Below are 13852 nucleotides of genomic sequence, written 5' to 3'. Positions count from 1 at the left end.
GGATGATTCATAGGGACGCACCACAAAAAATGGACAATTGACGGACCACCAAAAGGAAAAAAACCAAGAATGGACAAAAACTAGAAACGTTCACTGTAAATCAATGAATAAGTAGTATTGCTTTTTTGGCATATATGTTAAAAAATACAAGATTGACTACATATTTTCATGTTAAATTTAACAATAGTGTACACATGAATAAACTGTGCAATACATAAAATTTTAATTACATTTCTTTTCAGTTTTGTACTTAATACGAGGTTATGGAAACATTGTTTTTTCGTGTTCATAAATGTAAATAAAAATAAGTGCTCACAATTAAAACATTTTTATAAGTCACATTTTGCAGACCAGTTGATGATGCAAGAATGATTATTCAAATAATTTTTGCATTACCGGAGGAAAGTTAAACGACGCTATTTGCCATACCTCTAAAAAATTAGAGACGTCATAACTCAGTTTTATCTAAGACATGCCAGCCAATCATATGTTACACGTAGATCACGTGTTTTTGTTATGACGCTACCGCTCGTCAAGTTACAGTCAATGCGATCCTCAACTACATTTGCCACGAATTACTGTTATGCGTTTTTTTGTAATCGACTTCTTGGATTACTATGTTTGATTATCAAATAATGTCTTGTGATGTGCAGATGTGTAAAGTTAAATATTTAAAGCAAGGGATACATATTGCACGTATTGTTAAAAAAACAAGCCGTAAAGCTCCTGCTTTTCGCGTATATTCTGAATCTTTTATGACTCAAGCGGCGTTCCGTAGAATGATGTGTCTTCGGCTAATAAGTCTCATGCCCCGCCCTGAATCCGCCCCTATGCCTCTGTTGCTGAGCGCTCACATGCGACTGGCGGCCTCTGATTGGCCGTCACGCCCCTCGGCTCAAGTGAATGTACCCGCGACCCAGCAGGTCACGTGATTCCCTTTTTTTTTGTAGAACCAAAATGGCCGCCTCGTTGTTTTGATGAATAATACTTTGTGTTTTGTTTCATTCTTCTCCTTGAGCGTCGGGCAGTACGGGCTAGTTGTTTTTAAATTATACCTTATTAGTTCAGCGTACTTGCACGGGCAAAAACTATAGTAATTTATATTATACGTGGCTTAGGACTATGCACTTCATTTGATTTTTTTTTGTTTTTAAAAGAGAGTTAGAGAGCGATATTAAAAATTAAAAGGAAACCAATGGAAGAGCTCAGTGCCGACGAGGTAAGTGCACGTTGTCTGTGCATTTTCATATATACATTATATCATTTTTTGCATGACCTGTCACTAGCTTTGCCATCTCGTGGTTTTGTTTCTACTTTTTCTATTCAAGTACAGAATGACATAAACTGTTTCTGATTTACTTTTTAAGTAAAGACGGAAAGAAAAGATGATTTATATCACCAGTGCACATTCAGCTTCAGAACATTCTTGCGTTTGACAGTTATTCTGATTTTGTGAGCTTCGGTTTAACGTATCCTTTGAGGAGGAGTTTCTGTTAGAAAAACACACAGTTCTGGGCTATGCAGTTAATATCCACTTCCACAAAAATGCTTTAAATGCCATATACGTAGTCGTTTACAATATTTCAGAGATTTCTGTGAAATTTATGTAGACTGTACTTTATAGCTCCATTCACTGTGAACACGTTGTGAATGCTTTGCAAAGCACTTCTTGTAATTTCCGTACAAGACCATTCATTCATTCAGTCAGTCTGTTAGATTTAATATTTAATCACGCTTCATACATCCCTCACGTGTATATTGACCATACGAGCAACCTTTATAGAGAACCACTAAGTTAAATGAAGTTGTAATTGTAAGACACACGTAATACAGGATTACAACAACGTAGGTGATTACAAACATTTTACTGCCTCCAAGGATAGATGCCACTATAGGAAGTGAAGTGGCACAGATTTAAAATGCATTCTTATTGATTGAATTTGGGAAAAGGCTGGTCGTGTAGGTAGGTCAGTTTTAATTGTACTAGGAAGCCCCACAAAATCCTTCTCGCCAGATTTGAGGGGAGAGTAATATTTGGACTTTGGAAAAGAATCTGTTGTTGTTTTTGCTCTAATGCCCTATCAGAACCTGAATGATATAGGTTTTCTTCACCATAGATAGGTACACACACACACTAACGTTCAGTTAATTTAATTAAAATAAAGTAGTACTCTTTGCTGAGTAAGGGCAGAGAGCGTTTGCACCTCTTTATAACTCTTGAATCTGCAAAGGAAAAAAAGGTTGAAGTTTATTTCCATGCTGGAAAAAAGAAGGTTAAAGACACAGCATTTAGATGTGCCTATGTGTTTACAACTGTAAATGACTAAAAATTAGATCATTTATTTAAATACACACACAGGTTAATTTGAACATCAGTGATTATTATAAATAGTAATGGAAAGTCCTGATTAACATAATTATTGAGATGTGAGTTATTGGCTAGGGAGTAGAATTAGACAGTGACTCCCAGTTATTATCAGTAAAACAAAATAAACCCATGGTGGGATTCACAGTTGGTATTAATGGGGAAAGTACCACTTTTAATAACTAACTGGCTGACCTTTTTCTCTAAGGCTTCAGCCTTCCCATAAGTTCATGTTTAAACCACAAAAACGCAAAATGAAATGCAACAAGATGTGGATTGAATTCAGTTGAATAGCAAAGTCCTCCAACATTAGTATTGCTCAGTTTCAGCCAAGCTGCAGTAGGGAAGCTTCTTCTACCATGCAAAGTTTTCACTCAAGTATTCATTTTCCAACTCAGTTGATGTTTCAGTCAGTAACCTTATGCCCATACATTTCAATTTAACTTTACTCATTAGTCAGACCTTTCTTAGTTATTTCTTGTATAGGCAGACATCATTTCAAAGATTTGCAGTAGTTTTGTTGTTTGCAAGTTGTCTTTGTTAGATTTATCCTGAGTATAACTATGGTCTTGGAAGTATTTTTATATATACTGATGTATAGTAGATGTAGTTTTTGAAGGTTTAGTCAAAAAATAAATTTAAACTGTAAGGGAACTTTGTTAACTGAAGCTGCATAGCTCACATATAAGTTTAACAAGGTTTTCAGTATATCAAACATTGATCGTGTTTTCCCTGTAATGCACCTAATGCTTTTATTTATTTATAATATAAAACCATTTGAAAAGCTGTGCTTATACAGTATATGTTAGGCAGCACTGGTCCTGACTGGCGAGTAACAACTCTGTTAGTTCATTCACCCGTCCATGGATTGAGCCCACATAATTGTGTTGTGGGGTCAAGAAGCCTGAAGCCTGCCCTACCAGTAGTGAATACAAACCAGTACCCAAATGTGGATGAGACACCATTTTATAGTTCACAATTAAACTACCTCTGTTGTGCAGCCAATACATTGCCCTCTCCTAAAGTTGTGTATGTATATATATATATATATATATATATATATATATATATATATATATATATATATATATATAAAATGTGTGTTTGTTTGTATATATGTGAGCCTCAGTTATAGTGCTATCAGCTAATTAGATGTATCTGTAGTACTATGTAACTAACTGATTACCCTTCTGTATACAGTGCTTGTAGGGTTTTTTTTTGTTTTGTTTTTTTAAACCAGGGGATATTATTATTGCTGTAATTCCTTACTCTTGGACTTGCTACATACAATTGCCCTTGATTCTGCTGTAGACCAGATCCTGCTTTACCTAATGACTGATCTTGGCTTTTGTTGATGGTCATTGGAAAACACAATTTTACAGAATACTGTATTTTTCTGAAGACCAACAAGTAAATAGTTGAATAATGAGAATTTTGGTGGTAAATATAATTTCACCCTGCAACACATCCTGTACAAATGGTAGCATCAATCAGATTTGAATGTAGCACTTTGATCTGTAATCTTGTACTTTTACCAACTTTTTGAGGGCTTGGATCAAAAGCAATTTACAAATTGAAACGAGCCTATTGTAGGGAAACAACAGTTTAACTGAAGAGAAACTGAGGGACTTAAAATTAGAACTAGTAATAACTGAAATAAGCCCCAAATAAACTTAGAAAATGGAAAATGAAATATAACAGTAGATCAGATATGGAGATTTCAACCTCGCAGTGAGCACTGTGTGTGTATCATACAGTGGTAGCAAGGGAACTGAAGTAAACTCAGCTTCAGATATGGGTGTTTGCTTTGTTCGCTCAAGAATTTGTTTTCAGGTTTACCACCAGCTGTATGTTAATGGTGGAAGGGGAATGCATTATTACAGTATTATTTTTAGTTTTATTAATATGAATTTGCTAGCTGTGTGTTGTCTTTGGTACAAAAAAACAGCCTGTAGACTCCCTAGCAGTTTTACTGTATTTGTGGACTTGGAGTGGCATCAGCTAACTCTTTTAAGATTTACCCAATGCTTTTACCAGTGCTTGCTGCCCCAATGGCTTTCATAAAGAAGACACTGGCGAGACCATATCTTAGCAGTATCGCTGGCATATGAGTCCTATTAATCTTTGTCTTGAGAAAATACCTCTAGATAGACGTTTTCAGTGAAAACTTCAAGCCTTACCCCTCTGTTGTTGAGGTGTTTCACTTGGACATTGTTGAGCCGCAGCATTTCCTTTGTTTCAATGTTGTGTCTCTTCATCTTTGTCATTAGCACAACGTTGTTGTTGTGCGGTGACGTTTGCTGCATACAGGTCTTTCGTAGTGAGAAGTGAGGTGCATGCAAACACTGAAAAAATGTAAAAGTGTATGCATGCACCATCTGGCGGCTGTGGTTGAGCTTGAGCAGAGCAGATTGCTCCATACGCACACAGGTCTTTTGTTTATACAGTACATGTCTGATGGCTGAATCATGTTTTATTCAAAGTTATTACAGACAATTAAAAATCATTACAGTCTACGTTTTTACATGGCACATGCAACAAAATTGATTGTTTTAAGCATTGTACAGAAAAGAACAGGTGAAAAAAAATGGTGAGCTATGTACACCATGGGCCGCAGAAAGCATCTATACTTCTTGGTGTGGAAGAGATTGCAGCAGAATTCCATAGTACAGGGACTCGCCAACAATGATATATTGCATAAAGACGAATTAAAGCCGACTCATTCAAAGCTAAAATCTGCTGAAAATCTTGACTGCGTATAGGCATGAAAGTCTAAAATTTACACTGTCTCATTATGCAGTGGGTTTCAATAAATATCTACCAAATAAAAAACGACTAATTACTTTTACTTGCTCAAAAACACTCCCTTGTTCTCTTTCTGTCACATTTTGAAACACATTGTTTAAATCAGCTATAGAAAAAAATGGTTCCATTTTGGCATGGCTCCATCATTTAATCTTTTTTCCTTTTTTATTTCCTTTTTTTTTTTTTACTTGTGGATATGCAGGTGGGGAGTAGCACTTTTTTTAAGGCTATGCATTAATTTAAAAAAAAAGTGTAATCGCTACAGCTCTCAGATTTATTGTCACATATGATGTACACAGTAAATGAAGCAAGCACACACTTGGCCAAGTACATCACGTCGCCACTGTCCAGCTGCAAGAATCTTGCTTTGTAGATTATGTCAAATATAACATCACAAAAGGTAATAATAAGCAAACAGCTGAGCTTTCTTTTGAATTTCTGTATGGGGGCAGCAGGGGTTAACATATGTTAAATACCTTATTTCTTGGATCAGTTGTGAGCATAGTTAGTTTCACTCAACACCTGGCAGTAGCACATAGCATGCTTGCTAAATGTGTCGTCTTTAAGCTTTGACGAATTTTCCTCCTGTATTTTTGCTTCTGCAGGCAGCCTTCATTTGAATAAAGTCGCACGCCCCATCTCCCTGCTCGATCGATGTCAGCACTGTGGGGACACGGTGCATTACAGTGTCCCACTTGCTAGGGCATTATTAATAACAAAATATCAACAAGTAAATTAGTGTTGGTTAAGTTTGTTTTTTTTTTTCTTCTAGAATGTCACCAAATTTCAATCAGATCCATCAAGTTTCTAACAAAAACTGCATTATACCCATATAGATGCATTTTAATAAAAAATGGCAAATTTTAGTTTTGTAATTTCTTCATTGACCCCAAAATACAGAAAGTGGGGAATAATAGCTTACTTAATTAGGCTAGGAGTCCATTTAAGAACAGAGGTTGGTTGGAAGAAAAACTTGGCAACTACACCGGGTCCCCAGGTCTGCTCCATGGGATATTTAGGGCTTAGATATTTTTTTTGTACCTCCCCTGACTTATGCTTTTCAACCATCTTTCAAAAGAGCTGCTTGGAATGTTGTTTTATGTTCATTGTGTAAATTAGTCACCACACAACACACACTGAACCTTTGAGATTAGGTACATATGGCAGTTGTTGGAAACCCCAGACAAGTCATCTCCACTGAAGTAATTATTTGAGTTATAAAACCAGCCAGCTGCTCCAGTGATGATCAAGTGTGTCATATGAATACTTAATGCCACTGCTTATGTTGTTTTTTGTATTTGTAATTAATTTAGACAACTTTACTGTAATCTGTTTTCACTTTGACATGAAAGTCTTTTTGTGGCGACCGGTATTAAAAAGGCCAAATTAAATCCAACATTTGGTAAATGAACATGTGCTTGGAATGGTTTCCTGGGGTAACACATTGGAAGAAAATGTGTTCTAGTAAAAAAAAACACAAAGTCCAGTGTACATACTTTAAGTGGTTTTTTACCTTTTCATCAGATGATCCTGGGATGGCAATGATTAGACAATCCCATATTGAGGAATCCAGCCCAGTGAAGAACTGACAACGAAACCAATAAGTTTAATATGGCTGCTTTCCCTGAATGTTTACACAAGTATATAGTTGAGCAGCTTGTCACTAAGGATATTAAAATATCAAAAACGAAAGTTTCAATATTCATATTTAAAAAAGTATATATGTGAATATTTTCAAACCTACATTAAAATTATGGGTGCTACATTCATTTTTTTTAATATTTATACTATATATTTTTTTTGTCTTGATGCGTACCTAAAGCATGAAGTGCTTGTGATCATTCTATGTTGCTGAAAACCTTAGTAAAAACTTAAATGAATGTGACACTAGAAAACACAGCCCTTCGCAAAGATGGGATTCTCATTGCGTACTTATGCACATTACATACCCAGTCGAAATCGTTCACAGCTGTTTAAACACATTAATATTCATTTTGCTGGTTGTGCTCTTGAAAGTTAGATTTTGTCTGACTACCTATCTCTCATTTATAAATGGAGGCAGTGTGATCCTGCACTCATTTTACAAATAAAGTAACTGAATATATATATATATATATATATATATATAAAATATGTAATGTTGCATTATGAAGACCTTTAAGTATTTCCTTAAAATCAGGAATAGTTGCACATGGTCCCGATGGGCTGTGGTGGTTACAGGTTTTTTGTTCCAGCAAGACTTCAAATTAGAAGACTGTAATTGAAACTTGCCATTTAACTATATCGCTTGTTAGTGCTTTCATTCTTCTAAGACCAATTTTAATTACATTGTAGAAATTCCTTTTCTGAGAACATTATCCGTATGTTTTGTGTACTGGAGCAGATTTTCACTTCACGGTCCCCCCTTTTTCACTGCTTTATTTCTAAACATTTTATTAACACATTTACTTCATAATGCACATTCACCATTGTAATGGAACCAAGTTAGCTGTAGAGCTGGTGGCTACTTTATCATTTACATCTCATTATTAACTGATGACTGGCTAAGAAAGCACCAAACAATTAAAACCTAAGTAAAACCTAAGTACAGCTGCTTAAAACTAAAATAGACAATTAAGGGTCTTGAATTGTAATAATTGAGTTAACATATTGCTTTAGCAGCAAATAAATATAACTACTTATAACTCGCCTTTCAAGATGTACTTGGCCAAATTTAAGAAGACTTAAATTAGAAAGGAACCGAAAAATTAGGTTTTGGTTTTTACAGTGCTGTTGAACATGGTAAGCAGACTTAAAAAATCAGATCCAAGCATTGGAATGCCAAGAGGCATTCCTGTTTGTCAAATTAGGAAACCTGGAATACAGAATTTTTAGCAGCTGTATCAGAGTTTTCACTTTATGGATATAATAGCTTGGGTATTACAAAAATGTGTTTATTTTCCAGTCTGTTGTTTTCTTTTTCCCCCAGTGACTGAAATATGTCATAGGGTATTTTTCTCTCAATTCTCAATACCGAGACTCATTATAATGAGTTTTTTTGGGGGTCTATGCACATTTTCTTTAGACAGCACTTAAACAGCCTCAGAAATTCCCTAATCTGCCTTGTCATGGCCAGCAGATTTATCTGTTTTCAGGTTTCAACCCAACAACAGCTCAAGCCAGGAAAACAATAACCCCAGTAATTAAAAGAGCTTGCAGAACAGGCTTGCATCCATTTCTTTTGTATCTGGATCATCTCAAGATTTGTCATGCATCTGGAAATTTAATCTGTGTTGACTCAAAATGTGCCCTCAAAGCCATTGCCAATTTGCACTGCACTGCGATGTTAATAATGACTAGTTCCATCATCATTCTTACAGAAAGCCTTTTCAGCCTCTCTGTCTAGTTTGCTGTTAGCAGTATTCCTGCCTTCTTTGTTTCCTGTTTTTCTGTGGCATTATATTGTTTGATTTTTGGACTTGCTCTGGTAGCCTTTCTGTAGTGGATCTGTGCACTTTTTGAAAGTTGTTATTAAACTTTATTTATTAAAATATTACATTTTACCATCACATTCTTTAGTTTTTGATATTTTGGTACACTGTGTTAATATGGTCACAACTAAACATTTTTTAAAGCAGGGTAAGATACCTTTTGATTGAACAAATTACTACCCAATGTCTTTGAATTCCAATACTAAGCTGCTGGTATCTATGTATTGTCATCTACATGTCAGTACATCAAGATCCAATGGAATGGATGCAACTCCAACTTTGCCCCCTTCAGATGTGTTTCTCTCACTATGTTCAGAAATTCACTTGACCATATAAATTTTGTCTTTTGTTGGTAGGATTTAAGTTTGATGTGTTTTAGGGTAGAATATATCAACATTGAGAAGACCCTTTTATTGTTCTCCTGTTTAAATTAACCATGCTGGAATCCATTTGCCTTTCATTGTATTCCTTTTGACATCATTGCTGTTCATTCACAATATTTTGTGAAGACTGTAAAATTCTGCTTTTTTCTGCTCTACTTCTGATGATCTCCATACTGTAGCATGATAGTTTGTGCTCTGGGATCCATGTGGATTAAAGCTAATACGCCCCATATGTCCTACTATCAATATTGCTGTATATTTCCCTTATTTTAAGATGTTATATGTGTAGCAGTTTGTTTGTGGCTTGGACTTCATTTCCTGTTACTTCTTTGCTATATGCTTTTGAAGAACTGGTCTGTAAGGGAGAAGTGGAGAGTTATTCAACTGTGTGAACTGAGAGATAAGGTTTGACTGAATTATGTAAATGGGCATGGTGTGGACTATGGGAAAGTTGTGTAATCTGATTTGTTAATTAGTTCTGGAGTTTTAATGAATGCATCTGTAGGTGATAGTCTTGTGAGAAAGCTTTAAATCTTGTACTGCCAGTGGTGCTAAGTTTGTATTGATACAACCATTGACAGTACGGAATAGCTCAATCAAGATCTAGTCTTTTGCTTCCATCTCTTTATGTCTTTTATAGCTAACTAGATGGTCATTTTGGAGTAAAATGGACATCTCTTTACTGCAGACATATGAACTGTAAGCTAAATATGTTTCCCAATTTGGTAACAAATTTAGCATGCAGCTGCATCATCCTCTGCAAGCTTTTACAAATGTGGTTTGGTTATTTTAGTGAGGTGTAATTTGTAACTTAAAATTCTTTCAAGCTTGGAAAATACCACTAGCTTGTGTTATCTGGTTGAATGGAGGCAAGAGGGTTTTACTGTTTTGTTTACGCTCTGACACCATACCATACTTCATTCTACTCAGTCTTAGCTGAATTATTTATACATTTTAAAATTCTTTCAAATAATTTTGGCATTAGATGAATTCACTATTTGATAGATAGTTTGTGTTCTCTTGCTCTCACACTGCAACCCCAATCTTTGCAAGTTTGCCTCTGATTTTAAGTGTGGTTGACTTCGTCAGTTCATTAAAACCAATTTATCAAAGAATTTTCTTTTTATTGAACCCTTTCTCACTTTGAATCTGGAATCTTCAGCGACTTTGTTCTCAGACTCTTGCCTGCCTCTGTTGCAAATGCACTTCTTGTTTTCAGTTTTCTGTTGAATCCAAGAGAGGTCTATCAATATTTTTACTTTCTTCTGATCTCCCCTTGAGCTGCTTGATAGAGCTTTCCATTCCTAAGTGAAATCATATTCATCAGTTTAAGCACTTAGCCATATTTATAGCCTGGTTAGGTATAAAAGTCATAATTTGTGATTTCATTTTTCCCACCAGTGGTGTGGCTTGTTTAAATCGGGCTATGATAAGTTACTCGTACGATTTGTTCTAGACAAGACTTAAGTTCTTTGCTTTTCTGCTTCTATATATTGGTTCCATTATACATGGCGATATAATGTGCCCAATGATAAACCCAGTAAATTATTAGTGCCTGGCCTTCAAAGACATGGCTCCTTTGCTTTCACTGCAATCATCCAAAATGAATCAAGGCTTATTACCAACAATTAAACTGAAATAAATTAGCTTTTTTAAAAATAAGTTTATTTTTAGGTTGCTGAAACTTTTCAGTCTATAATATTTATTCTTTTCTAAATGGTTGTCTCCCTGCATGTACTGATAGAAGTTAATAAGCCTTTGGAGTCTGGGAATAAAACAATATCACCATGCTCTACCGTCCTTTCTGTGGCGGTTCTGTCCACTTATATTGTACAATTTTGCCATCACCTCCTGTAATATCGCTGATTAAACTTTTTTTAAAGCAGGGCAAGGTAACACCCAGTGTCTTTGAATTTCGGTACTAAGCTGTTGGTAACTAGATACTGTCATCAACAAGTCAGCACATCAGGAACAGATTAGTTTTATTTGGACCCCACATCTCTTGCTTTCTTCATAATGTTGATGCAACTCCTACTTTGCCATCTCTAGCTGTCTTTCTCTCAGTATTTGTAGAAGTTTTGCTTGAACTTTTAAATTAGGCCTTTCTTTGGTAGGATTTAAGTTTGATGGGTTTTAGGGTAGAATTTATTAACATTGTGAATACTCTTTATTCTTCTACTTTGGTAATATTTACTAATTCTAAAATCTCCCACTCCACTTTTTCTGTAACTTTGACCCAGCAGTAGGCTGATGCTATCTCTTGCAGCTTATATGTACCATAGGGTGGGAGTTATTGCCAATGATAAGTTTGTCTTGTTTATAAATGTTTCCACCAGTTCAGTACACAGATTGCTATCTATTAAAACCTTTGAGTACAAAATGGTGGTTCTTTTGTGTATTCTTAGGTTTTTTACTTTGTCTGCAAGTTTCTAACTATGATGCACAGCTGTGCAGCATCCTATACTGTAATGTGAATTAACTTATGAAGCATTTAGCAGGGTTTTTTTTTTTTTTAAATACTGATACAGATAAGGGATACTATAAATGTATGAGTTAAATCAAACATCTAATATTGTGGTTGTGGAGAATCTTTGTTTATGGTGGGCAGTAATAAACTTGCTCTTCTCATAAGAAACTATAAAGAAATGCTCTTTACAGGATTTTTAGCATTGCCATTGTTATTGCTTAGACTGTATACAAATTCTGAATTATAAAATTAAATAGACTGATGTTACCTGTAGTCTTTAAATTTTACCAATACAAATATATAATGTGTGCTTTCACTACATACATCAAATTTTAGAACTTATGAACAGTCTGCCTTCAAAAACCAAGCAAATTGCACACATTTAGCGTTTGCATGTTTATATTTGGCAATAAAGTATGCTGTTTTCCTTGTCCTGCTAACTTTATCTTGGTGAACATGCATTTTTGCTAACACAGTACATGTTGTATTAATAGAATAATTTGCTTTATACATTAAAGCATTGAAACATTTATTTTGGTATTAACAAATGGAGCAGCTCATTTCATCAACAGTGTAGACAAGCCAAATGGCCACGTTGTTTGCCACGTTATTTATTTTTTTTAAATTACTACAACTGTTGTTGTCAATGCCAGTGTGCAGTTTTCCTCCCACAGACAAGTCCTATATGCATAATTGTGGATGTTTAATGGGTTTCCTTGCAAACCTGTTGTGCATATGACTGACAGGAAAAGGATGCTTGAACAGACAGCTGTAGACATGCTCATTACAATAAGAGAATGCATGTGAAGCCTTTGTTCCTTTATAGGAGGTATTGCGTATGACAGTGTATTAAAAAGCCATTAATTTCACCATGGTCTTCTCTACAAGTTAGTGGGGCTACAAAATGCCCAGCCGGGACGCCCAGGACCACCGGAGGGGGGCTTGCGCCTCCTCCAGTCCACGAGGGGGAGACTGCCCTGGTTGCTTTGGGGACCATGGATACAGAGCTTTTGAAGCTCAACCCTGTAGGGGCCCGTGGTCACCGTCAGGGGGTGCCCCAATGCCTTTGGAGCCCTGGACCTCAGCACTTCCACCACACCCGGAAGGGCTGGGGGGAAGAGGACCGAGGACACCCGGAGTGCTTCCGGGTGCGCAGCTGGCACTTCAGCCACACAGGGGCATGTATACATCCGGGCATGTATATATGGAGCCGCCTTCCTCCATTCGATGGCTGGAGTCAGGAGAGAAGACAAGGTCTTGGAGGAGAGGAGTGGAGGCGACTTGAAGAAGAGAAAGGCAGTGTGAGAAAGGCCTAGACTTTGGGGAGAAGTGGGTTGTGTGCACTTTATTAATTGTACATAATAGTTGTAAATAAACGTGTGGTGGTGCATTTAACATGTCTGTCCGGGGCTTAGTCCACAATGTATGTGTATGTACAGTGCATCCGGAAAGTATTCACAACGCATCACTTTTTCCAAATTTTGTTATGTTACAGCCTTATTTCAAAATGGATTAAATTCATTTTTTTCCTCAGAATTCTACACACAACACCCCATAATGACAACGTGAAAAAAAGTTTACTTGAGATTTTTGCAAATTTATAAAAAATAAAAAACTGAGAAAGCACATGTGCATAAGTATTCACAGCCTTTGCCATGAAGCTCAAAATTGAGCTCAGGTGCATCCTGTTTCCCCTGATCATCCTTGAGATGTTTCTGCAGCTCAATTGGAGTCCACCTGTGGTAAATTCAGTTGAATGGACATGATTTGGAAAGGCACACACCTGTCTATATAAGGTCCCACAGTTGACAGTTCATGTCGGAGCACAAACCAAGTATGAAGTCAAAGGAATTGTATGTAGACCTCCGAGATTGGATTGTCTCGAGGCACAAATCTGGGGAGGGTTACAGAAAAATTTCTGCTGCTTTGAAGGTCCCAATGAGCACAGCGGCCTCCATCATCTGTAAGTGGGAGAAGTTCGAAACCACCAGGACTCTTCCTAGAGCTGGCCAGCCATCTAAACTGAGCGATCGGGGGGCCTTAGTCAGGGAGGTGACCAAGAACCCAATGGTCCTCTGTGGAGAGAGGAGAACCTTCCAGAAGGCCAACCATCTCTGCAGCAATCCACCAATTAGGCCTGTATGGCAGAGTGGCCAGACGGAAGCCACTCCTTAGTAAAAGGCACATGGCAGCCTGCCTGGAGTTTGCCAAAAGGCACCTGAAGGACTCTCAGACCATGAGAAACAAACTTCTCTGGTCTGAAGAGACAAAGATTGAACTCTTTGGCGTGAATGCCAGGCGTCATGTTTGGAGGAAACCAGGCACCGCTCATCACCAGGCCAATACCATCCCTACAGTGAAG

General features: G+C 36.7%; 1 protein-coding gene across 2 annotated transcripts in view; it reads left to right on the top strand.

Moving 5' to 3' along the window:
* Window positions 1–938: 938 nt before the first annotated feature.
* The window catches only part of ube4b (ubiquitination factor E4B, UFD2 homolog (S. cerevisiae)), a 96162-nt gene continuing 83248 nt past the window's right edge, over window positions 939–13852 (top strand). The window contains exon 1 of one of the 2 annotated variants that reach the window (XM_039755644.1): window positions 939–1219. In XM_039755644.1, coding sequence (XP_039611578.1) covers window positions 1196–1219 — 24 coding nt within the window. In that variant the 5' untranslated portion in view covers window positions 939–1195. The remainder of the gene's footprint in view (window positions 1220–13852) is intronic. The other variant, XM_039755645.1, reaches the window with a different exon arrangement.

Source organism: Polypterus senegalus, chromosome 6, assembly GCF_016835505.1.
Source record: "Polypterus senegalus isolate Bchr_013 chromosome 6, ASM1683550v1, whole genome shotgun sequence".
Taxonomy (NCBI): Eukaryota; Metazoa; Chordata; class Cladistia; order Polypteriformes; family Polypteridae; genus Polypterus; species Polypterus senegalus.
This window is presented reverse-complemented; position numbering and strand designations above follow the sequence as displayed.